Source organism: Onychostruthus taczanowskii, unplaced genomic scaffold (assembly GCF_017590055.1).
Source record: "Onychostruthus taczanowskii isolate IOZ18803 unplaced genomic scaffold, ASM1759005v1 scaffold45, whole genome shotgun sequence".
Taxonomy (NCBI): domain Eukaryota; kingdom Metazoa; phylum Chordata; class Aves; order Passeriformes; family Passeridae; genus Onychostruthus; species Onychostruthus taczanowskii.
Genome location: NW_024502014.1, coordinates 6,776,553 through 6,803,915, shown reverse-complemented (window position 1 = coordinate 6,803,915; position 27,363 = coordinate 6,776,553). Strand labels below are relative to the sequence as shown.

Here is a 27,363-nt window from a genome sequence, read left to right as displayed (position 1 = left end):
AAAGATGTAAAACTTCCTGTAACATTAAACTGCTTGACACTCCAGTTGTATGATTTTGGAAAATTCTGTAAATTATGACAGAATAAACCAGCAAAGCCTCACTGCTGAAGGCAAGGCATTATTTTGCAATTGGCTTACAGAACAGAAGCAATGCCTGAAAAATCAGACAATGTGGAGGACAAGGTTATAGCTCAGTACACAGGCTCAAGCTGACGGAAGTGATACAGCATTTGTCAGGGGGAATGCTTTCAAGAAAGTATTATTTACAATTTCTTCATCCTTCTGCACAGAGCCTGTTTGCAGTGACAAGATCTACCACATCATCAACTAGCTCCTGCTCTCTGGTCAGCTAGCCACAGTGATATGTGTTCTCCCCCAGTACTCCCATATAAACACTGGTAATCCAAGACAGGATTTGCCAGATATTTAAGGGTAATACAGCTTGTGCTTAGGCAGCATGAAACTGAGTGAATCCGGTCTTCACAAATGGGAGGGTGGACTAGTTGAGACTTATCTCATTACAAATCATTAAAAAGGCTATAAAGTGGCATTCAGCAACTTCCTTAGCTGTGTGAGTGACCTGAACATACTGGCAAGGAAAACTGATGATACAGGATAATGTTTCATAGGCCTCTCTTAGGAAAAGTTCCAGAAAAGAAAAAGCATGATGCAGCAGGACCAGAAGTCCACATAGACCAACATTAACAGACCAACAACCTGAAGAGTTGAACAATCAGACTCTCTCATTAACCTACAACACTGCTCAAACATAAAGGAAAAAAAAAAAAAAAGAACAATCAAAACCAAAAAGCTACAACAGGAATCACCTTTCGTAGTGACAAAATAACTGTTCTGGGTCCCTGCACCATATTTTGTCTTGAGGTAGCAACATGGAAAACTTCACACACTTACCACACTACCTCAGTCTCTTTATGAATCTTCAGAGCAACTAAATGGAAGTTTCAGGTATAGAAAGCTATAAAAGTACTGTCTTGCCCAATAGGTTACTGTGCAGTAAAACAGAACAAAAATGATGTAGTTGAGAGCAATCACTAAGAGAAGGTAACAGGACTGCCCAGCAACATACTTCACGTCCCCCCCCTCACCCATCAGGTCTCTGAAGATGACTCAATGGCTTTGTCTAGTTTAACACATGAAAAGAAAATAATTCTGAATTAAGAGATGTATGAAGGCATTCCCTAAGGGGAAGTTCCCATTTGTCACATTGACATGAGACCACACAAGAAAGGCAGCAAAACTATTCAGAGTTGCCCACAATCAACCTTCTGTTTTGTCCACAGCTGCTTGCTCCTGATACAATGCTCCTTTAGCCCACCACATTGGCATTGACATTCAGTGGTCCACTCCAGTCTTTCAGTCTTCCACCTTCTTCCACCTTGTCACACTGCTATCCATCAAGTAAGTAGACTACAACTTCATAGGTGGACATCATGATAGCCGTGTTTGGAATCTGTCTGATCAGGTGTGTAGTTAGACCTCGGTAAAGGGAGCCATACCCTTCCTCTCGCACAAGCAAAGAGAGTGTCTGGAAGAAAGATCTGTATTTTGTTCCCTCTTCTCTTAGTCTTGTTCGTACAACCTCTGTACAAAGAAAACCAGTGGAAAAAAAAATTGAGTGGTTACATTCACCACTTCTCATTATTTTTCCCAGCAACTCATCAGGGATTTTTAGACAAAAATACCCCTCCCCAAGTTCTCAATCTCACAACTCCTCTTTAAAAAAAAGGAAGAGGAAGACAGTAGAAAACCAAGAAGAGAGCAAGTATTAGATATTTGACTAAACAAGGCAAGTTCATTTGCTTAGCTACAATCCAGAAGAGGACTGTTGCTTGAGGTTACCTTTTAGCTCAGAAGTTGACCTAAGTTCAGTGCTCAATTCATTAACAAGCAATGTATACACAACTACTTTGCAGGAAAATCAAGTGCAACTGACACACAAACTAGGCAGCCTGCATCCCTAGAAGGGACACAAGAATTTGCTGGCACATTATGGAGAATTGCTGAGTATATGGAAAGATTCCAACTGAAAAAGTACCTCTTTGAATACCTTGGGCCATTCCCTGGCCAATCCCTTGGCAAAATAAATGTTGCCTAAGAAAAGGTCATGCTGGATATCCACTGTAAAGCACTTCCATTTCTGAATACTATACTCACGTTGACCTAAATCTAATATTCAGACAGGGAAACCTTTCTTGAGCAAGTAAACCAAAGTTGGCTAGAAATCTCACTGAGAAGACTCCCTTTGATGGATCTGACTCAGGGTCTCAGCTGCACATGTCCCACTTACCATGGGGATATGCTATTGATGTTGCACATGTTTTGGAAGTGGCAGCAGCCATCATCATTCGAACAAAGTCCGATGCTTCTTTTGCTGATTCATCCTCATTGTCCATGGCAGCAGCAGTCTTATGCTCCAGTAATTTTTTCTTAATACTCTCATAAATGACAAAGTGAATAACAGTCTCAGATATGCCTGCATAGGACGCAGACATTCCCCGGTAAAAGCCTCTAAAGCCATCCAAGTGATAAACTTTGCGGGCACACTCAAATGCGCTCATTCGCTTTTCTCCACGATTCCTACAAAGGAGAAAACAAGTCTGAGTATTAACTGGTGCAACCAGTGAGACTGGACAGTTAATTAAACAGGTTTGTAGTGACAAGAAGACTTAGGAAATACCCAACACTGATGCTGAGAGGCTCCAAGTCACTTGACCGTCTCAAAGGCCTTCAGCACTAAACACAAGTAAAGCATTACATGGAATCCAAGCCGAACTCCACACCGTGACTAAAGACAAAGTATCACAGTGACATGTTGAGCAGCTTCAGGCCTCCCCAGCTCTCATACAATAAAGGGCTAAACTGCTTGGAAACAGACTCCCAAATGGACTATCAATGTCAGCGACTCATGAGAAAAATGACCATTTCCTTTTGCAAAATGGATATGCCCTAATTGCTGCCTCAATAAAGAGCTCCACAGCATTGAGTGGCTAAGAGTTGAAACAGCAGCCCTCAGCATTACAGCTCTCAGCAAACAACTGGCACAGCAACCAGTGCAACACTGGGAGCTGTTGTTTGATTGAACTAAGCCACTGCTGTTGTCAAGGAAAATGCTCATTAGACATAGCTGTTTCAAGCAGTACTTAGGAAATCAAGTTTTATTCCCAGTTTGAGCTTGCTCACTGAATTGAGTTGTGCATACTGAAGTAGTTGGAATACAGTACAAAGCTATGCAAACCCATGACAACACTGCATGAGATGTGCTTCGCTACAGCTGCAAGTGCAGGCACATGGATTGTGCCAGCAGAGGTCTGAGTGAGCAAGCCACAGAATAAAAATAAATACCTGAGGATGTTCAAAGCCTTCTTCTAAACATTTGCTACAATACTGAATCCATATTTCAGGAATGTTTAGTTCAACAGTTAAAGAGAACGTATTACTGAATGAAAATGTAAGCATATAGTTGGTAGAACATGATTTTAATGAAACTGTTAACCTTGTAGTTCATTCCAAATTTGCTGGTCAGTCTACTACAGTGCCTCAAGCATGTCTCAGAACGGATTAAAAAGAGAAGTGATAGTATAACTTGTAGAGACCAGCATCAACTCTGCAAATCTGAAATGCTGAATATTTAAGAATTCATTCTATTTTGGAGTGCAGAACAGATTCACAACACTTGAGTACAATGTTATCACAGCAGTGAGGTTTCCTCTTTACCTTGCATCAAGCTGTAATCGTGTCTTTACCAACCAAATAGGATTAGTTGTTGTGATAGCAGTAAAGCCTAAAAAATGTAAAAATAACATAATTAGATGTAATAATACCACAAGAACAGATGCATCTAAGTTCCAAATGCACACAGTTAAGGTACAGTGGATGCAAAAACTCGGACTATACTGATTTTTCTGAAGTCCCCATTTCGTGAATCCATACAGCCAATAAACACTTAGATTGTTTTTAAATTTTACATTAATATTGAGTAAGTTTGATTCTTAGCAAGAGATGCCCCGTATAAAATAAGCCAAATTAAGTACAGTTCTCTGCCTATCTAATACCAACCCTGTTTTGACACCAAAGAACAGCAATGCCAACTAGACAAATATCAGCCAATTGGGCAAAAAAGTCAATAAGAATGCATTGCAGAGACAGCAATAGCAATTTGAGATGCTATAAAACATTGCCTCAATTTACTTTGTTACCTGAAATACAATCCGAGTTTAAAAGCATGCAGACTGAATAAATACTACTTTTGGTGCAGTTAAAAGGCAGTTATTACTGCAAATTAGGAGACCTTTTAATACTGAACTATAAAGAGCAGTTATATTTGAGTGCTAATCTTTTATTTAGTATTCAAAGCAGAGATTGTTGGCTGGCCTTGGAATACTTTCAGAAGCATATGAGTGTTTAAATCGTTAAAAGTAAATACTATGACTTCTAACTATTCAGACAGACAGCAACTACTCAGGCTTGCATAAGGGCCAAGGGTTAAAGCTTTGATTTTCAGTCCACTAAAGAAAACAGAAGAAAAAGAAAAAAGGAAACAAAAAAAAAGAAAAAAAGAAAAAAAAGAAGTAAGAATTACTCTTACTTCTGCACAACCGTGGAGAGAGAGAGAGAAAGCAGAGTGAAAGGCAGCTCTGAAAAAAAGTAAAATTTAAAAAAATCATCTCAAGCTGTAATATCACACATGCACCATCAATGAGGTGTCATGTCTGCAGGAGAGAATAGGAAAAGGGAAAAGCTGGAACATGGCCAGGCAAGAGATGATAAATTTAGACACTTGCTCTCTAAGTGACACACATGGCTGGTTTATAACTACAAAGACACACTGCCCTCCTGCAAGGGGATGGACTGGGTGTGTGGGGAAGGACAGAGTTACCTTGCTCAGTGCATGGCTGGGGCACAGTACTTACCCAGCAATAGGCTATTGATAAGCTCATTTATCAGATCACTAACAGCTCACAGAAATAGATTTAGCAGACTGGTTGCAAACATGTTAACTCCTGTTCAATCACAATCTAGGTTTACATTGCACACAAAGGTCTGCAAGACTCAGAAATGCCAGGGGATCTTAACTGTTCTAAGGTTTTATCTGTGCCCACCTTCAAAGCTTAAACAGGTCATTATGGTTTTCATTTCAGGTTCTAAAAACAAATTATCAGATTTGGCATCTACTAAGATTGAGCTGGTTCTCTACACCAGAAGAATAAAACCAGATGGAGGCTTCTGTTCAATTTTCTGATTAAACAGATTTTAGACTGACTCAAACTGCGTAACTAAACAGCTTCCTATGGTAGATAATAAAGATTTGGAGTTGGCTTTTTTCTGATTCACTACTCATTTTTTTTATATCTCAGTACTTATGTATAACCTTCACATAATGGAGTGAAGTCCTAACAAGCCAAGAGTTCTATATCTCTTTAATGGAGGCAAATAACAATGTAAAAACTCAAAGCACTGCGGAACAACTCTGCCAAAACAAGGCATGAGATGTTTTTAAAAATACCACATGTGTAAAACAGGTTCTTGTTGTTCAAGCAGCCATAACCTTTCTGACCTGTCACTTCAGGTCACAGAAACTCCACTGATTCCAGTTGTGCTTGAAACTGAGCTCAACTACACTGAGAGAAAACTTCTTGCATGGTTTTATTTCCTTACACTAGCACTAATAAAGTTTTAATTTAGTTTGACTTCCAATCAGAATCTCTGTGGCATGAAGTGCACTAGGAAATGCACAGAACTGCAACAAAGGCTTTGAAATAAGGCAGGGAAAAATATCACTCACTTTCCCTACCAACACATCTTCCATGAAAGACTTCTCTCCTAGTTCTTAATTATAAGTTAACAAAGCCAAAAATCTTTTGCATTCCTATTAAAGTTGCACTTTTGGAATTTTGTAACTCTTAGACTGTAACATATGGCCTTTCTCCTTCATATTCAACTCAAAATAAGGATGTCTGCAAATCCTCAATCTGGACCAGGCAATGCATAGGTGCCATCAGTGGCAGTGGCCGAGTAGAGGGAATCAGAAATCTCCAGTGAAAAGTGGTTGGCAAAGGATGCAGCCCCTACTCTACTCAAAACTGCATTCCTGGGGTCACTCTAAGCATTATTTTGATGCAGCACCTCCAACACTAGGATCAGACACTCAGCAACATGGCCAGTATTTTTTCCCATGGCTGTCACAGGCCTAAGTTGACAGTTCAAACTGAAGTTTTCAAATCAAAGGGCCTTCAATAATTCAGGTTTCAAGATGTGATGACTACAGGTCAATTCTTACAGCTAAAGTAGCAAATGCAGTTAGTGAAGAAAAATTAATTGGGTGGTGCTGACACCAAGGAAAGCCCTCCAAAACATAAAACATACCATTTAGGATCCTTGAGAAGATAAACTGTGATTTTTTAAATACAGAAAATCTGTAGCAAAAATGTTTGTTAAAACAAACTTTGGGGGCTTTCAACAACTGCCATGAAGCTCCACCAATTGTTTCCTTTTTTCTTTTTAAAAGCCTTAATGATCTTTATAGTACTTCACAATGCCTATCGATGTGTTTCACCCTCAAGGAAGATCCCAGATCCGTGACATGTACAGATATATCTGGCAATACTACAAACTCCTGTGTTTTTATTTTATTGTATCCCAGCTTCAGACAGAATTATCTCAATCTACTTCTTCAGCTATCCCAGCCACTGACAGGTAAGATCCCAGGTATTCCTATTATGCATCATATTTAAAGGATAGGGTTGGTGCTTCTTAATCTACAAGCCAATGTAATCGATACAGACGCATGTGAACATGGAATGATGAATTAAAATTTAAAAGCAGTAAAATAAAAACAAACCAAAAGAGTAAACAGAAAGAGACAGAAAGGATTATATACATATATTAAAAAAGAAAAAGAAAAGAGGTCTTTGAAATAAATGTGACAACACAGAATATCAGCTGCAGCACTTTAAAGGCAGCTCTGGAACACAGGGAAAAAAGCTCCCAAAATGCCTTGTTTAACCCAGTAGGGGCCTTCAGTTGACCAGAGCTAAGTAGAGTAGCAGCTCTCAGTGAAAGGTATTTCCTACCTTTCCCTGAACGGCACAAAAAAAAAAATCACTCTAAACAGAGTTAAGGAAAAGTGATGTCTTTGCACAATGCACATCATCTGAGTTCAAGCTAGAAGTGTGTTCCCCTTACGGTGTTTATTCAATAGATATCACAAACCCAATGTGTGGTTCTTACACTAGAGGCTGCAAGAGACGCTCAGTTCAGTACTCACGAGGTTTAAGTTAGTCCATATTGCTGCAGGAAGTGACCTGCGGAGGGGGAGCATGAGATGACACGATCTCACTCTTTTCACGGGAGAAATGTACAGTAAATGCCTAAAATAGACACAGGCTTTTCTGTATCATAACAACAAGCAGTGACCTCATCAGACACAAGTGTACAAATCGAATCCCAGTGGAAGGATTTGTCAATTAGTTATTGGGAAATCTAACTGTTTGCAGGTAAAAGTTTAGGAAAAAAAAAAGAAAAATAATCAAAACAGGCCACAGATATTAAAATAGATGTGTAAAATGCACTGAGTACTGAAATTTCTGCTCATTTGCAGCAATTTAAGTTTACACCTCCAAATACTTACCTATATAGAAAATTTACAAGTGAAACCTCCTCCTTCCCCACTCCCTTGAAAATACTATTCACTAAAGCTAGCCTAGTCTTGAGACAGAAAAGATGCCTTATGAAATCCAACTTTCTAAGATCAGTGAAGTAAATATGCATTTTATTTGGTATAAATTAACTGCGTACACAGCACTAAAAACTTAAAAAGTAATGTATCTCTAAGTAATGTAGTGGTCCCAATTATTTTTAAATAAAGAAATAATAAAATCTCTATTTGGATTGGTTTGCCAGTAAAGTTCTAGAAAAAAATAGCAAAAGCATACAAGGCAAAGTAGTTTTGCAGCAGATTTGCAACCATGTTGTCTGATTGAGGCTGTGAATCATTTAAAAAGCAAACAAGAAAGCCAAACAGGAATCAAGTAACTCATTCAGTTCTCTACAGCTTTTCTTCTGTGGCGAGAGAGGTTGAGTGCAATGAGAAGGCAGAGTTTATAGTGAATCTGAGAATTTAGCCTAACTTGGAAATGTCCAGAAATCAACTCTCTTCACGCAAGCAAACAGTCTTGTACCAAGCTCAGATATATTCCCTGCCCTAGTCTGCAAAAAGAGAACCACGGCTATGCTGAGGAGTAAGCAAAAAGGATTGCTGAGTACATCTTCATGTCAACACAGATATTTTAGGCATGAAGGGGATGTGCTTATATGCTGGAAACTAGCACAGCAAGAAAACAGCATTCATTTCTGTCTGCATAAGGCATCAGTTACTAATATGTAGATACTTCACTCTCCTGAGAATAAAACAAACTTAGAAGAAACTTGAAAGCCATTAATATGTATTTTGAGAATGAAGAATCAGGCCTAAAACCAACCAACAAAAAAAATATGCTTAAAATACTATACCTCAGCTTTCATTCCCAAAACCACCAAGTGCATAAAACAATCCTTATTTAATAAGGACATCAGTCTAGCCTGAGACCTGTATTAGCACATTATACAAATAAACAGAATTTAAAGTTGACTGAAGTTCACTATTTGCAGTACTTTAATAAAACAATGTCACAATTATGTTGTTTAAAAACATATTTTTGCATCATTACTGTATTTTGCAAGCTACAGGAAAAGCTTTGTTAAGTGCAAATCTGACTTCATGCTAATTAGGTATTAGACTTTATGAAACAGGAAGTCATATCCAAAAAAACCACCAACCCACCAAAAAACCACCAACAAAACAACAATCCTCATTTAAGACTGTATTACTCAATTCCTTACTGAAACCAATGGCAGCTGAAAAAGAAAAACATCAACACTGATTATTTTTTTGCTAATTCTGAAGTATTCATCCACCTCGCCAATTTTGCAATCTTAGGTTCCAAAGCAAATATTGCAATGATCCTATGTATTAACTTGTCAACCAAGTAAGAGCTCACATTTGATCTTGTCCCTGTTATTTTGCCAATTCTTTAAGGTGATTTGCATCACACAGCAATACAAACCTTGCAGGTAAAACTGTTAATAGCTGGTTTAAGTGCATTTTCTGAAATATATTAGAATTACAAAAACAAGGTTAGCACATTCCCAAGAAAGCACTGTTAATTTTAGCTGCAGAGTCCTTTTTATACATCAGAATAACACCAGAAGAGAGAATTGTAATGTTGTTTGTCAAAGAACCAGAGAATTTCTGTACTCTGCAGTGGCAAGACCTATGGTGTGAGCCTGCACTGAGCATTCTGTTTCACTGACTGTGGTTTAGAAATACAACTGCAGAACCTGGGAAGTATGAGAAGGTTAACAGCCCCAAGAGCTGTTCAGTCTTAGGACTTGTAAAAAAAGGCAAACAGCAATTAAGGCTGAAATCCATTTCCCAGTCTACTGCAGCTGCATGTACAAATGCACAACACCAATCTTCAGGAAGGGAAGCAGCTACAGAGCTCCATGACAAACTACAGCGTGAGGCTGCAAACACCCAGGAAAAGGCACTACAGCACATCTCCACAAATGTGCTTTACCAAATGAGGGCAGGAACTTCCAAAGATGAGGAACACTCAGAATCTTCATTTGTCTGCAGTACTGCATGAGATGCACAAGTTACCTTCAACTGAGGACAGACTTGTTCATACCCTCCACACTTCCCCCTGCACCCAAATTAAGGGCATGTTTTATTCCCTTAAGGGCCTGAAGACTCCTCATCTTTCTTGATGAAATTAGGCTGAACTCTTCATTAAATCCCCTTCCATCCCATTCTCCATGCTGTTCACCAACAAACAAAAACACTCGCTTCTAGATGATAAAAAACCAAATGCTGCATTGTCTTTGTCTGACTTGGGCAAAATAAAGGAGCTCTTCTTACACCTTAAAGAAAGCTGTCACAACATTTCATGCGCCAGAGATGAACACTAGTGTCTTTTAGGTATAAAGCTAATGTCACTTGCATTTTATACACTATGTATCTCTGTGTATCAGATTAGCAAGCATTAAATAGAAAACAAATCCTGTTCCTTATTCTGACATCACACCTTTATCAGTCCATTCCAGATTGCCAGTACTCACATTCTACAGACTGGTTGTAAAATTTGATAGGACTTAGGAACTTCAACAATTAAATTGACAGAATTCATCTGTAAAGAGCCCATGGCCTATAATAACACCTGAACACTTGCTTTTGTGCAGGAAAGGCAGATAACATAACAGGCAACAACAGATAAAGTGTTGCCAACCAATGTTTTGATTTTCTAAGCACGAGTCCATGACCATAACTCAGCTAAGTTGCCTTTAACTCCTCCTTGTGAATGATCCCAAAGCACAGAATATTCAAATCAAGCAACAAATATTTACAGCTGCTAAAATACACCAAAGTTACACAGCAGATATAAAATAGGAATTATTTCTACAGAGATGAAAATACATGAGAACTACGAAAAATCTGCTTTTCTCTGACATTTTAGTGGCAGAGTAAAGTTCTCACAGACTGGTATATAAGCAAAGGAGGAGGGATTGTTACATATAATTTACATAACTGCAGGCACATTTCTGAAAGAGAAAAATAAGTCAAATATACAAAGCTGTAGCAGAAAGTGGGGGTAAAAAACTGATTAGGAAGAATTAAACAAGAAGTCAGTGCAAACACTGTTTATAGTTTACAGAGCAACAAGTTACTGTTTTGAAAGGTTACATTTTTCATTTCACAAATTTACAACTGAAAAAGCAGGCATGAAGGTGTTCTAGAGAGGAGTGTTCACACACACTGTTATTTATCACTTAGTGCAGTTTCATGAATATATTCTCCAGAGAACCTGTTTAATGACAGGCCAAGGCAGATAACCACTAAAAAGACATCATTCAATTACTGATCATGTTCTGTTTTGTTGGGGTTTTTTTTTCCTTATTTATTGTCACCTCTCATTTGCAGATATGACTGTAGGATGAAGCAAAAAAGTTACAGATCCTTACCTGCCACACCAGCTGAAATCATGTGTACCTGGGTAGAATCTGGATTGAAAATATTGTTCAACTTTTCCTTGCAATTTGAGTAAGCAGCAAAATATATTGCTCTAAAATTAGAACAAAATCCAAGTTACATTATGTTTTACATTTCAAAATTCTCAAAGAGCAGCACCATTGGCTTAACTGACTGAAGATTATCTTGGGCTACAACTTCCTTCCCCAGTAAAGAACTAGTGAAGGATTAACTCCTGCAAAGCAGTGGGACTACTCTAAGAATGGAAATAAAGACTCTACACATGACACTTGACTTTTTTTTTTCCCCCACACAACAGCTCCAATTGTAATTAGCGAGGGGAAGGACAGATAGTTTCAAATATGGTAGTGATTTTTGTGACACTAGGAAGTTCAGCCAGGGAAGAAAAACACTGAAAAAATTTTAGTATTCTTCAACATTAATAACAGAACAAACTTTCTCTAATGAACCTAAACACATTTCAACAGCAGGACAATTTGTAGAGAGCTACCAAGTATGTAGCTTCTTAAAAAAAACAAACAACTTTCTAATTACTATAGCATTTAACATTTAAATGTTGGTAACTTGATGTTATAAATATTTATACTTTAAATGCTAGAACAGCTGTGAAGCTGTGATTCACATTTTGTTTCCAGACTTCTGTATTTATAATAGACACTGATTTTTGTCTCTGAACACACCATGAAAAACGTTGTAAACTTGTGCTACACAAGTCTGTGAGCTGGTATCCAAACAAAGCTAGACAAACTCTCAACCAATTCAATATATTACAAAAAATGGTTGTTTTCATTCATTAAAGCTAAAAAACTTATTTTAAGCACATATAAATCTCACATTTCAGGTTTTAACTCAGTTGTTTTAAGTCCACAGACACCCCTATGCAAGAGAAAAAAATGAATGTGCCACTTTTCTCAAGCAGAACATTAACCTCATTAGCTGTACTAACATGTTTTTCTTTATTACGAAGAAGATAAAGTGCTTGCTTTATGGGTGTAATTTCTAAAATGGAACCTGAACTCAGTTAAGTACACTGGATGTGTTATGAAATATGCTCCTCTACAGCTTATTTAAACAAAGAGCTGATGTTAAATCCACTTAGCTAATGCTTAATTGAAATGAAGTACTGGTTGAAGACAGAAACAGCCAGAGGGAAATGAAGATGTGCTTATAAATAAGGTTTACACACTACATCAAGCAGACATTTTAGCAAGCTAAGTATTTCACCTAGGGGAAGAACCAAAGGGAAACAGAAGATTTAACATATAATTAATTGAAAAGAAATATATATATTTTTTTCCAACTGAGCATGGACAATAGTCACTTATGCAATGGATCCCATTCCTGGGTAAAAATTGCTATTAAATGATATCAATATTGAAGATTTGGTAGAACAGACTGATCTATTGGACAAAAGTACAGGCTTTCCAGACTGTGCTGATATCCCACAGGTGTCAAGAACAGAAATGCTGCTGGGTTTACTTCAGCTTTTCCAAAGGGCAGCGCTAAGTTAGTGATCAGAAAGCACCTCTGATATTCCTAAATCCTTAAAAATTTGCTAAAATAAAGATAAGAAAAAGTTTTATGAAATAATTAGGTTATTTATGCAGAGGAGCGAAATAATATTACCTCATCAGAGCCAAAGTTCAGTTTAGTAGTTACTTTTCAGAAACATCCAAATACCTCAAACCAGTAAAGATATTCTCCAGCTGAGTATGCAGGAGATAGAAATGTTGTTTTCTCTTCAAACAAAACAAATAAACAAAAGCAGGGCACTAAGTCAAGGAAAGAATAAAACCTTTGTGGAATATATTCCCTCTGCATAAAGGCTCTTAAAGAGAGAAGAAAAAGAAAAAAAGAGCCAGGAAACAACTCCCAGTATCCTCATCCAGGCCTAAGCAATATATTACTTTTACACAGCTTTGTTTTATACTCTTCCCATGTATTCTCCTATTTTTGGACTGAACTTCAGCTGACAGTTCTATGTAAGGATAAATTCAAACTCTGGCATACTATGCTCTCTGCCTGCCTGCCAGCACCAGCTGAGGAACTGGAGTATTTGTGCTGATGCAGAGCAACAGACAACAGCAACACCAGTGCCAAGCAGATCAGATTTACATCCTTGGCCCTGCACTGCCCCAGTACCCTTTGGAACCCAGTCCACTGCTGGATCTGTTTTTCCTGGGACAGCTGGTGAGTCTCTCCTCCTACCCAGTGTCTCACCCTTTTTATAACAGGTTTCCTCCTGCAAGGGAGCACCAGGCTGTGCTTCACCAGAACTCAGGAAGGCAGGCCCAGTGTTTTAAGGCAACAATCAAATAATTGCTTCCTGAAGATGATGAATCAACTGAAAGCTAAGCCTACCTTTGTATTTTCCATTATCCAAACTTGTAGTTTACATGTGCAATTACTTAATTTTGTTTTAACTGGACAAAAACCCTACACAAGGGATAGTACACAACAGTAAATACTATTACAATAGCACATAGGATGGGAAATGCTGAGAGCTGGAGTTCTAGAGTACATAAATGGCTCAATTCCTCAGGCAAAAAGTTACCCCAGGAACCAAAGGTTACTTGCTGCTAATTAAGTATTTACAACTGCAGATGCAAGACTTACTTCAAATATACATTAAAGACCTTAATGTATTTCATTTATTGTGCATGTTTGTATTTACCTGGAAGGAGCAACGCCAACTAAATTAGGACCCAGCCCTCTGAACAGGGAACGAGGGCCCTCATTTTGCAAGATCATCCTAGAAAACAAGAATACAATATTGTAACACTCAGAGCAAAATTCAGGAATGCACCAACCACCAAAACTACCTCGTGAAAAACTTTCATAGTTACTGGCAATAATACAGTGCATACCACAAAGAAAATTAGTAATTTCCTAGAATCAGCATAAGAAATTACATTATTGCTCAAAATACCATGAAAACCATAAACTAAATGCAGAAATAAGACTTGAGATCTCAATACAGATTTAACTTGTATGTAGGAACACATACACATACAGAGTTGTCTGTTAGGAAGTTAAAGAAAGTGTCCTTGAATCAGAGAGAAAATACTAAGCATGGAAATGTTCCCATTCATGTAAGTTGCAGATTGTTCAGGAGGCAAAAATACTTCGTTCTACACTACATTCCTTTCATCACCATTCAGCTCCCAATGTTTGTGAACTTTTTTGAGTGGGAGGGCCAGGGAGCAAAAGGCAGGAGAGGAAAGAAAGAGACTTTTAGAAGTCTAGTTTCACTCAGTCATTGCTGTCTGAGAGCCATCCTGGAAGATGTTGCTCTACTGCCTATGACACCCAGCCAGGGACACGTTTGGCAATTTATTATTTTCTCCTTCTTTCAAAGGGAGACCTCAACATGGCTTTGCATGTGCTACCCCAGTGTGATTCCACAAGACTCGGACAGGACACTAAGTTTCATGGCAGAAGTTAGTATCTGTAAGGCTGTTTTTCTATTTATCCTGCCTTTCTCATACCCATAAAATGCTGAAATCCTTTAAGGATTCAACTAGAAGCCCATTCTTAGCTTTATTCTTTAAGACATGGTGATTATTTTGACTATAGCAAAAGAAACCTGAAAACTTAAAAGTGAGAAGTGATTCTTTCTAGAGGCTGGTAGGGATTCCCTCCTATCAGTTCTGAGCTGCTGCCTATGCGCTCCTAACCAGGCTCTGCTGCTGGGCTGTGGAGCCAGTGGTTTTTTGGCTTTTAATTCATTGCAGGGAAGATAATCCTTAACCTACCCATGCAAGGTAATTCACTGATAGTAACTGAGACACGAGTGCAACCCATGCAGAGTCACAGCCACAGCAGAGTCTCACATCTCTGTACCATGTCTACTATAAACACAGCTCAGGAAAGATTGCTTGGGTGACAGCAGGGTGTAACCTTGCACATTTGTGGAATTTACAGGAAACATGGTAAAAACAGCAAGGTGAGACTTCAAATAAGGCATTATTAGTCCTTTGGTTTTGCATTATGGAACCCACATAGTTGGGGATTTTAGGAAGAGCTGAAGACCTATGCACCAAGGTACCTTGGCACAGTAAGAGACTATGCATGAATATCCAGTTCTAGTGAAATCAGTCTGCCCCACAATCTAGATGCTAATCACATTGGTATTTTAAAAAGTATGGTAGGACATGGGAACAAACAAGGACTATCTGCATCCCATTACCTGAAATTGTTCTAGCAATTACTTTAGAACCAGATTTAAAGTTAATTCTTAACTACATTCCCAGATGCTACAAAACAGAACCTTGTGCTTACTGATTTAGAAGCACTGGCCAATGCACACAAACAGTTCTATATATTTCTTCCTCGAAGAACCGTGCAGGTTAACGACAAGTCAATTACTCAATAAAGCCTTGTATAAATGGCCGTTTTGTTTGGAATTTACTAGCGGAACAAACAAGTGAAAGCAATCTATAGCACTAAAAGAGATTCCAAGCCTATTCTGCCTTCCTGTTTTCAATGGTGCTGATTCACCATTGCTCTGCTGCTAAACCAAACTAAAAGTTTACCTTTGCTTCCACTAAGCAAATATAAACCAGTGGTTCTGCAGTTACCACTGCTATTTAGGAATACTGACATTTAATGTGTCCACCAACATCCCAGCTTTTTGTCCATAACAATCAGCTATCCTTTCACTATGTGGGCAGCCTCGCTCCACAGCAGTAACTGGAATACTGAACACACACTAAGACACCTTGGAAATACAAATTATTTGGACCTGTCTGTCATCATGAAAGCATTTCTATGCCTTGCCATGCTGAACCCAATTAACATGATCTGTATCCACTTAAACCACTACTACCACATCATGTGTTACACATGTATGTATGCTCATATAGGTACACATGTATTCAAAGCAGCAGGAATCTCAGGGTCTTAAACTTAGGAATGAAGTGTACCAGGTCTAGCTGCTTCTTTTGGATCTACAGTCCCAGAATTTTACAGGGCAGCAAAAAGCTAAAGAGAGGTTGCAACAGACAGGATCATCATGGAGGTAGTTACTGATGCTGTTTTGCATTCAGACACCAACTGGAGGAGTGCCAGAGGCTGCACTGAAATAAAACACAAACTTCTTGCATTAAAGAGCAGATCAGAGGGCCTGCACTTGTTTATTGAAAACAGTTAAGGGCAAATCCATGGTTGGAAGAGCAGGAAAGTACTCCATACAGCCCCAACTGACTTTAGGTCACATGGAGAGCCTGCACTGGGAGGCTGGTGAGATTTCCATTAGCAAGACCCCAGGTTTAAATTGTGCAACATGAATGATGAGAAAATGTAATATGACATACAACACAGATATTTGAGAAAAAAAGAATTTGCTTCTGTTGCCAGAGAATAGAGTCACCTGTTTTTCTGAGTTTGTTTCCTGACAGAGATGCCTTTCAAGTCACCTCCACTGATGCTTAAGATGCAGAAGTGATTCTACAGCAGTCATTTCACTGAAATTCTGACATAATTTGCCTGAATCACTCTGCTTTTAGACTGAGTAACGTGAGCCTTGAGCACTGCACGGAATTTGCTATGACACAATCAAAATCTGACAGCTATGAGTCAAAAAATACCTAATGACAGTAGGGGCATGACAGTGACAAAGGAACCCAGTTTAATTTCCCCACTAAACAGCCCTAGTACTTTAACCAAGAATAGCTATGTCCTGTAAGCATGTATTTTTATTATCACAGTCCACTGCCATGTCCTGTGGGCCATACAAGCCTTTTAACTGTAGCCTTACAACTTTCCTGCTGGCTCCTGAACTACACAAGCACTGCAAACAAGGAGAGGTATCCCCTACTCAGTGAGGCACTACACAACACAGATCACTGCAAAAGCCAGCCTTAGCTATTTCTTACTAGCTCTAAAAGAATTTTACAAGTCACACATCCACCAAAAGATATTCAAAGGCAAAAACTGTGTGGGTGGTGAAAGCGGAAAGAGACTAAAAGTGAGTTAATTTTAATTGCCTCCATATTCAGTAATTTCTATGATTTGGACACAAAACAGTTAAAGTCTTACACTAACACTTTTTCAGGAGGAAAATAGGACACTTAAACAATTAAGTGTTAGTGAATTTTGGGGATGCAGTTTGGAGCTGTGAGTTGTACAAGGTATATATGCTCTGGCTACTTCAACAGACAAACTCAAGCATGAAGGACATTAAAAAAATTGGAAACACAGTTAAAAGGCAAAATATGGAAAATCATGCCCTCGTAGCATCATGGCAGATATAAAAGTCTGAATTTTTTATACAGATTTTGATCTCCTCCCTTCCCAAAATGAACCCAGTGTGCCAGGTACACTCACTTCAGACAGTGGAGAGGTCCAGGAGAAACTCTGGTTACTCGGTTGACAGTAGCACCATTCAGAGTGTTGAGATGAACTTCAGAGATGTAGAGAGTCACAGAAGAGGACTGCAGTCGTGTTTTTACAACTTCCAGTGGACATGTCAGAATTGCACCAACAGTACCTCCACATCTGCAAAGACAAACAGGATAATCACGTTTCTAAGAGAAAAAGAAACTGAAGGATACATAGAATACATTCACAGAATTGACATTATAGTCAACACAGTTCCACTACAAAAAGTGAAGAACCAGTGGAAATATTTGTGACAATGACAGTTATTCACCCTTGAAGGCAAGCAAACTGCTAACTCAGTCTGCAAGCCCCACAACTTGAAGTGAAAATTTAAACAGACAAAACGTAGTGAAGGTGCATAGTACACACTGTTCAAATCAATTCTGGAAAGTAGCTCAGTAGCTTCAATGTTTAACTTCTTATGATAAATTTTACCTTTTTTTTAATGTTTAATATGCTCCTGACCCCAAAAAAGGTGCCAAAAATCCCTAAGGGCAGAAAAGACTTATGCACTATGCACACAGGACTATGTATAAAAACTGTGGTTTTTATACATAGTCAAGTCTGTGGTGTTGCAATTTAGTAACATCTTCAAAAGCCCAACTGTATTTTGTCATTGTACCATGAAAGCAGCAATTGTCCAAGTGCTCCCCAAGCTCTGCCCACTTCAGCAAGGCAGACCAAGTACTGTAGAGTACAAACTGCAAAGCCAGAAGAGCTCATGTGGCTGACCAGGTGAAGACTTGGTGGCTTTCCTTCAGTTTGCTCTCACTCCTGAGAGCAAACCAAGGCAAGCCATGCACAACTTGTGCTGACAGCAGTTCCTGCCCTTCTGCTCAACCACAGCACAGCCAGAACACTCTGCCCTGCCCAGCTCTGCTCACAGCCTTCCTGGGCTTCTTCAGAACTCGGTTATTAATATCTACAGTCCTAGCTCTGCAACTACAGCCTTGCAGGGAAAAATAGCAAATCCACAAATTCTGAGCTCCAAGACAGTCTCTTGAACCTTTCCAGAGACCAGTATTCTTAACACTGCTAAATGCTCTTCTTAAAACTATGGCCAGGGCACTACCTATCTCCTTTAAAAAACAAACAAACAATCCAACCCAAAGAAGCAAACCTAGATCTCAGTTCAAGTATTAATACTAACTACAGCTCAGTCTGAAATCCACTAACACAAATACGATTTGTACTCAAGTCCAAGGGCCCATATTTGCTTCCCCAACAAATATAAATATAATAACATATACATAACCAGAAGTGCTTGATTCTGACAAGATAGTTATCAGCTATTTTTTTTTCTAACACAAGAAGCTCAAACACCTCCAAATAAGGTGTAAGCCTGTTCAATTCATTTTAAAATGCTTTCCAAAATGAGAAGGAGAGTTCAGTCCAAATTAGGATTAATAGCTAAGACATCCTATAAATTTTTATAGGAGGGTAGTCTGATGACTCTCTTCTACCACAGAGAATACCAAAAATACAGCCCTGCATCCTACAAACCTAATCTGTTTGTATGAACTGAACTGAGAGTAGAGTTGCCAAGTAGAAGTTTGATGTTCACTTAACACTCCATTTAAACACAGTGACCTAGAGGTATCCTATTGCTAAGCCTAAAGGCATCCTGCCGGTCCCTAGCTCCAACATTAGGCTGAGGTCTTTTCTCTTTCAAGGTTTAATTGAGGTAAGATATCGAGTTTCTTTGCCAGTCTGGAAAAAAGTGTCATCACAGGAAGATGAAAGACAGTCTTTCAGTGTGTGCTGCACACATGCAGTTCCAGCCTGACACAGACATGAGAGCAGCCTGCTCTGAATGAGCAATTCACTTGCTTCTAAACAGTAAGCTACAAATAGACTTATTTTAATTTTAAGAGTTGCAGAAAGAGAGTAGACATGCTAATATTTATTTTAGCCAGGGCTGGAAACAGTAAGAGCCTGTAACGTGAAGGTTCAAAGCACGAACAGCATATGAGAAGCACACATTGGTCAGCTCCCAAAACAATTTGTCCTGAAGCTACTGAAGCTCTAAAGCTCTGAGACAGACAGAAAGCTGTCTGTTTCCTGCAGTTCAAGTCAGACCCCACTCCATGGTAACATGCCTGTGCAGGCAATGAAGGAAGTTGGCTTTAGAGTTTACTTCCTTTCCTGCAGCTCCTCCATTTCTGTTCTCGAATTTACTCTCTTGAAAACTTTTCTGCATTTATTTTGGACAGGTTACACAAGAACTTGTTTTCAAGCAACAGTAATCACAAGAGAAAGCACAAGGTATGATTTATATTAATGAGATAAATGCTATGGAAGTAGGGAAGAAACGAGGACTAAAAAACCTTGACCTGCATTCTTGAACAGGGCTTGGAGTTTGGAGTCCTTACCCTCTCTCCCCCCCTACACCATGTTTAGAAACATTTTCTAAAGTTGAAGATTAACACTGACCTGCAGCTCATGCCCTGCATGCTCCCCTGCACCACACCCAAATCACAATGCCTGACTGCAGCACTTCTACCAGACATTCAGGGTGGATGAGCAGACACCTTTCACTCAGCAGTGGATTACTGGGGAAGGGGGCTGATACACAGCTGTAGCCACATTTCTCTTCACAGAGAAAAGCAAGGCACAACTTCCCAAGGATAATTTCTGGGATTCACATTCTCTGAACCTCAGAGAAAGAAAAAACAATTCTTATCTCATTTACTGCTCCTGTGTTGTTCACAAGTGGAATGCATTGTGGAAGATTGCTTACCTGAAGGGAATTGGTAACTGGATTCAGTTTAGATGCAATGTAATATAGAGGAAATATATTATAGAATAGTATAGTATAATAAATTAATTAATTAGCCTTCTGATAAGATGGAGTCCTCCTCGTCATTTCTCCCTGCCACGGGGGTCACTGGGAATCCTATACACAGCTACTCTGTGCTTGCTGTTTTGGCTGCAGCAGGCACTGGTCAGTGACAGCCAGCAGACACAACAGCAGCCAGCACCATGCTCACGTGCATCCTAAAGCAGCAGATTCACCTGCCTCCCTTCAAGAGCTTTTTCCTGCACCACATTCTGCCATTCAAGTAATTTCAAATAATCAGCACCCTTGGCAGTTTCTTGCTGTTGTGTTTCTTTGGTTAGGCTTTTCTTAAACAATTTAAGATGTCTTCGGTGAACCCAAAAATATTTTCAATGTTTTCCACTAACTATTGATAGTTTGAATTAAACTTCTTCTCTGTCCCTGATCTTCAAGATCTCAAATTTCTTCTTACAGCTGAAGAAAGCGAAGAAGTTCACAGTGCTGTGTGGTTCTGTGAGTCTTGGCAAAATCCCCAATTTCTACTTCTGTCAAAGTAAAGCATCACTTTCCCAGCCCTCAAAACGCTCCATATAACAGAGACAACATCTGAAACTGAAGCAGCGAAAGAAATGTTTTGATATGTTGAGGAACCAGAACTTTCTCAATGGTCACAAGATCCACTGAGTTTGAATTACAAAGGCAGAATCCAGTAACTACCCTGACTTGTCTATTTCACTTGACCTTTAAGATAAACACCACAAGGCTTGACAAAAATCTGTTTATGAAAAACTCCCAGTAAACAGAACTTGTGGGTAAACAAAGAAGAAAAACAATTAAAAATATGCACTCTGTACAAATAAGCAACTTTTAAGAAGCATAGCAGCTGTTTTGTTACAGCATCAAGGACAGTGTATTTTACTTAAGAAGTGTATTTCCAGCCTTGCTTGTTTAAGACACGACTGGGAATACCACCAGAGACAGCTAGATTTTTGTGCTCGAGTCCTGGCAGGTCATTAACAGCCAGCCACCAGGTCCACCCTACAACAAGTGCTCTGTAAATTGCCAGCACATTGCTGCCACCTTTCCTGCTCCCCTCCTCACTGGTTCAAATTAAGGGGAATACTTTTAGTTTGCGGTTTAACATAAATTAGGAACTAGAACAGTTCAGAAAAACATTTTTTTAACAGTTCAAAAAACATGAGACTTCTTTCCAACAATGCAGGTGGGATTTTGTAAATTACTTCAGAAATTTCTACTCTCTAAAACCACTCTGGGCTTGAGTTTCTCCAGTCATGCATGCACCAGGCCCCAACAAGTGTGACTTGTAGGAACATTTACTAATGTGTAACTTTTTCTCCAGGATTAGATGAATTTCACCTGCTAGAGTAAGTAGGTGAACAAACACACTCCTGCTGACACAGTATAAATGGGAAGTGAAGAATGGCAAGACCTGAGACACTCCTATGTCTGAATGCTTACTGCATTTCCAGTGAATGCTATTCAGAAGACCACTTGCTCATCTAACCTATCCTAAATGTGATATTTGCCTCTAATCAATGTTTACTACAATTCTTCTTCAGCTTTACCATGTGAGTATAAAAAAAAAAATCTTGCAAAGCTGACTTTCAGCAAAAATACCTTGATCATAAATGGGTATGAGAATCCACCTGTAGGCTCCAAGTAATTTGAAAGGGAGAAAAGCAGAAATCAGTAAGTAAAATCACAAAAATAAATACATAGGTTAAAAAAGAAAGACTAAAACCCCACTAGTAATACAGTCAAGCTAGAGAATTAAAACCTCAACTTGAGCCTTCTTGTACAATTTAAGAGAAGTCACATTCAGTGGAACAAGACACATGGACATCACAAGATGTCGTTATCATCTGCAGGATCACAGCAAATCTAAAAGAAAAATAAAACTAAGAACAGTTGTCTACTTGACATCTTTTGGACAGAAGAGTCTAGGAAGATGGCAATGGAGAACATTTCTCCTCCAGAAAGCATATACTGAAAAGAAAAAAAATACAACAGAAGAAACCCCACAACATATTTAATTTGATCCCAGCTGGAGATTTAGAAGACCATCATCTCACTGGTTTAACAGAAACAAATCTGGAACTTCTGGGCTTTAAATTCTGCTAACTTTCAACAGGTACAGCTCTGACAACCATTTTCCTCAGACACATCTGCATTATTTGTGTGACACTCCAAGTAAAAAAAGACACACATGCTTCAAAAATCTAAACCTGTTTGGCACTCAGATCCCAGGTTCTCCTTCCAGACGTGGCTACACGAGAAAGTTTTATTATTGCAAGGTTAAGGTACCTGCTGAGGAGTCACTGCCCTTGTCCAGAGCAGCTAACTGTCTCCTGCTGGTACCTTTCAGCCCTGCAAGTACCCCCAGCATGCATGAGGGTCTCAAACTCAGCCCCTGGACTGTCTAGAAATGCTCTAAAGCAGACTGATATTCCAAATGCCAGTGTAGCCTGACTTCCAACTCACACTGTCAGTACACATTTTTTTACTTCCTTGAGATAATAATGTATTTTATGAAAACAAAAGCCATGGCTGCCTAGTGCTAGTTTCAGATTCACCTTTCACATTAGGTTTGTAACCACAGCCTCAAAGACTTAAAGATAAACCCTGACCCTGTTATCTTGGGTCTACATTAATTCATGTATTTTACCAGCTACTTATCTTTCCTGTACAAAAATGAAAGTTCCATGCAAACACTGGCTGTCAAATGAAACAGCACGTAAACTGAGCTCAAAATTATGCCAAAAACAAAAAGTACCCAAGCCACTTACAAAGAGAACAGAACTTTTTCTCTCTTCATCAGTTTCTGCAAATTCAGGTCCCAAGTCTATCAGCAGTTTCATGCAGATGCCTTACAACCAGAGTAACTTTCACATCAACAAAGCTGCAGCTTTGGATATTACATTTATATTATCAGTCTTCAGAGAGTATAGAAAGGCTTTAGCAAGTACAGCTTTCAGAAACAGCATTTGTTAATCCTGAATTTCCAGGGTTTTTCTACTGTTCAACTAGAGTACTAGCAGCCACAAACCCTTAATCACTGTACTCACCAATTATGTTTCTTTGCTGAAACTTAGAAAGTGCAAGTTAAACTCACATCCATAAACTACAAGTACTAACCAAACTTGTTGTGTGTAATGAACAGTGTAAAAATAAAATCCCCCGATGTGCTGCCACATAGAAACTTACAAGTGAAAACAGGAAAAACACCACCAGGGGATCAAGCATCACCGGGTTCCATTATCCAAAACAAACATCAGCATGAACAGCGCAGCTCTTATTAAGAGATGGGGTAAATCAATATTGACAATAAAATTTGTATTAAGTGAAAACAGCTCAAAGCATCGAGAAAGAAACATGAGAAAAATACCAGTGGCACAGTTTCTCAAGTACTGACGGCAATTTTCATGCAACTTAGTAACCCCATGGAGCAAACCCCAAGCTTTAAACAAACACTGTCTTATTTTACACAAAAGTGTATCTGAATATAAAGACAGCCTCAAGTTTGGGCAGAAAGGCACCAACCTCCTCACTTGCTCTGAAATGCATCCAGGGTTATGCCACTAATGTGTTTTAGGGCAGAGAGGAGCTGAATGCTTGGCAACTCAGTTATGGCTCAAGGGGCTCTTTCCTGAAAGGGTGTAAAAAAGCCCCATCATCCCAATACCTGCTACACATTATTAACAATCTGCTGAAATCAGAAAAACCCAAGGGTCTCTTACCTTTCCTTCATACATTTCAGCAGAGTCTGATCTTGCTGAGAATTCAAACACTTATGGTAAATACATCATCTACATCTTAACTGTTTTAGCCACCATAGGGATTTGCTAAGAACCTCTGTCAGGCACAGTATGATTACAATTACAGACCAATTTGAGACACTTCTATAATCAAGATAAACAAGCTCCTCCCTATACTTCCTCACACACGAAATTAGAAAACAGCCAAAATTCTGCAAGAAGCACCAAGAGCGAAGAAGCAAACCTGAGTCTATCCAAGCATGAAGTCAGAAAAGCAGCTGTCTACCTCCTAACCCAAACCCCTCCTTTTGCTGAGGAAACAACACTCACACAAGTTCATTGCTCTGATGGAAGCTTCTATGATACACAATTACTGTCATAAGCTTTTTCGAAATTAAGAATAAATCAGGAAAACCTGAACACTATTTTTGTAGCTAACACATGAGTTTTCACTGTATGGTTGCAAGGCAGTACATTCAAAACATATGAATCTTTTCTATAAAGGAAAACATTAAGGTTTCCTATTACTTTTTAAAACACAGCCATAACTTACTACTTGAACTAAAAATGTTCATCTACATCCTACATTTCAATCACACTTTTTAATTTAAGAATGAAGAATGTTCAACTGCATCCTTGAATAAGTAGCACCTGGGTTTTTACTACCTACATAATGTCTATAGTAACAACAGTTGCTGTTTGACTAAGTGGGACAAAAAGAGAAGATACACAAAAAGCCCTTACAGCCTAGGCAGCTACAGAGAAATCCCAGGATAGTCCCACTTATGTTACTAAACCAGCAATGTCATCTGTCAAAGTTTCATTACAGAAAGCAGGAACTGAAGAATGAACTTGAACGTCTGAGGAAAAAAAAAAAAAAAAGGCACCAGCAGATAGAGATAATCATGTTGTTTCCACAGAGGCTCTGGTGCAACTTAAAGGCAAACAAAGCTACAAAGCTTCCTTCCTCTAAGTTTCACTGAAGACTAAAGATCACTCAGGTGATTTGCAGTGCACCATGCTTGCAAAGTCATGAGATGACCCCAAAAAACTCTTCAACTGCCAAATGTGACCAAATACACAGTGTTAGCTTGGCTGAACTAAGGTTACAGGAAACATGTGGCTCACACTCACCCTTTTCCTCACAGCACAACCCCTGACCCAGCTGGCCAGCACTACCCATGGACCAGACTACTCTGCAATAAATAGGAATGTGCAAACTGAGCTGAGCAATCCTCATCTGCTCTCAAGTTTCAGGTTTACAAACCTGTTTCTGACATAATGCACAATTCTGCTCAGTAATCTCCCCTGTGCAGAGCTGTCAAGCTGAAGGGCTACAATCAGGCACCACTCACAGAATCCTTAGGGCTGGCAGGGACCTCTGCAGGTCATACTGTCTGATGTCCCTGCTGAGGTAGGGTCACCTGGAGCAGGTAACACAGGAATATGTCCAGGTGGGTCAGAATGTCTCCAGAGAAGAAAAGCCCACAGCCTCCCTGGGCAGCCTGTGCCAGTGCTCTGCCACCCTCAATATAAAGAAGTTCTTCTTCATGTTGAGGTGAAACTTCCTGTGTTTTAGTTTATAGTCTTTGCTCATCATCTTGTTGCTGGGCACCACTGAAAAGTCTGGCACCTCTTTGAGATATCCACATGCATTAATGAGATCCCCTCTCAGACTCAACCAGAAAACAGGCCCAGCTCCCCCAGTCTGTTCTCATAAAACAGATGCTCCAGATCTCTCACCATATTTGTAGCCCTCTACTGGACCCTCTGCAGCAGCTTCTGATTTTTTCTTGATCTCCTGCTATTGCTTTTCTGAATGCTTGCAAGGATGCAAAGTCTGCAGAAAAGAATACGCACTACTACATCTTTGCCCTCTTGCTGCATAACTGCTCTCCTCTTAAACAGGGCACAAGAAATTAAGGGGATGAAAAAGCCCCCCCACAGGCACTAGATCAGGTGTACAATACTTCAAAGTGTGCCAGAAGCAGAAAAAGTTCTGACATGTGTCCAAGTCACTCAGACTTGCTGAGAACCAATCACTATTTTTCCACCTCAAACACCTCAGTCCAGAAGCAGCAAGTTCATTTTTGTCCGTGAGGAGCACAAAGGGAAATCACAGCTCCAAGCTCTCTCATGGGATGCCAGGTGTGTCCTCTATCACTTCTCAACAGTCACGCTCACTACCCAAACAAACTATTACAATCAAGGACCCGCAGCTTTCCCTTTTAGGCTGTGTGCCCTTCCCACCCTACCCCTGGAAGGACCACAGGCTTCAGGAATATAGCCCATATATTTTAAATCCTAAAAACATAGATTTTGAAGCTTCTTTAATAGCTGCGAAGATACAAAAGTTACCTCAAACCTAACCAAGGCTACATCTTTATTTCTGAGTACATTCTTCCCTCCCATTTCTTCTGCCTTTGCCGCTGGAGAGCTGCGTGCGCCACAGCCCCGCAGGGAACCGCAGCGCACACCGGAGCGTTAAAAGGCGCGCCATGGATGCAGCGGCCCCCGGGCAGAGCGTGCCCAGCGGGCACTGCCGGCCCGCGAGGCCGACAGCGAGCCCCGGCAGCCGCTCCCTACGGCGGGGAGGGAGCCCAGGCACGGCGGGCCCTGCGTGCTTCTCCAGAAAACGCCAGAGAAGGGACAAACCCGGCAACTGCGATCAGAGAGAGGGGCTGGTTTAACGGGAAGCCTCCACCCCCGCCTCCCCGAGGGCCCGCGTTCCACCCGTGACACAACGCAACACCCGGGGCCGGGCCCGGCCGCGCGCAGCGGCCCGGAAAGGCCGCAGGGCACGGGGCGGGAAGCAGAGCGCGGCCCGCTCTCTCCTCCCCGCGGCCCCCCGGGCACAGAGGAGCGGGGCAGCCCCCGCAGCCTTTCCGAGATGTCCCCAGGCAGCCGTTCCAGGCCGCCGCCACCCCCAGGCCAGCCGGCGGCGGACACAGGAGCGCGGCCAGACCCGTAGCCCAGGGAGGAGAACGGGAAAGCGCAGGAGCAGCTCCCGGGGCTTCACCTACCCGCCAGCAAAGAGATGCACCAGGGTGTCTCTTTGGCTCATCCTCGTCGCCTGCACCCGGGCGGGAGGAAGGAGGTGCCGGGCGCTTCCGCCCCACACTCACGGCGCCGCTCCTGGCAGGGCTCAGCATAAATAGGGGTGGGCCGGCTCCGCCTCCCGCTGCCGGCGCGGCTCCGCAGGCACACGGGCCGTGAGGGAAGCGGGGCCGGGCCGGGCCCGCCCCTCGCCGCGGCCGCTGCAGTACCGAAAGTGCGTAGCTATGAATATGCATATATGAATATGCATGATCCGCAAACAGAGG

General features: G+C 40.4%; 1 protein-coding gene across 1 annotated transcript; it reads right to left on the bottom strand.

Moving 5' to 3' along the window:
• Window positions 1-908: 908 nt before the first annotated feature.
• On the bottom strand, window positions 909-27,250 carry SLC25A36 (solute carrier family 25 member 36). The gene is made up of 7 exons (XM_041414319.1): window positions 27,064-27,250; window positions 17,432-17,602; window positions 13,779-13,856; window positions 11,077-11,177; window positions 3,736-3,802; window positions 2,309-2,598; window positions 909-1,602 (listed from the first exon to the last, which is right to left on the bottom strand). Exons 1-7 carry the CDS (start codon window positions 27,102-27,104, stop codon window positions 1,409-1,411), a joined length of 942 nt encoding a protein of 313 aa, XP_041270253.1. The 5' UTR covers window positions 27,105-27,250; the 3' UTR covers window positions 909-1,408.
• Between the last annotated feature and the right edge of the window lie 113 nt (window positions 27,251-27,363).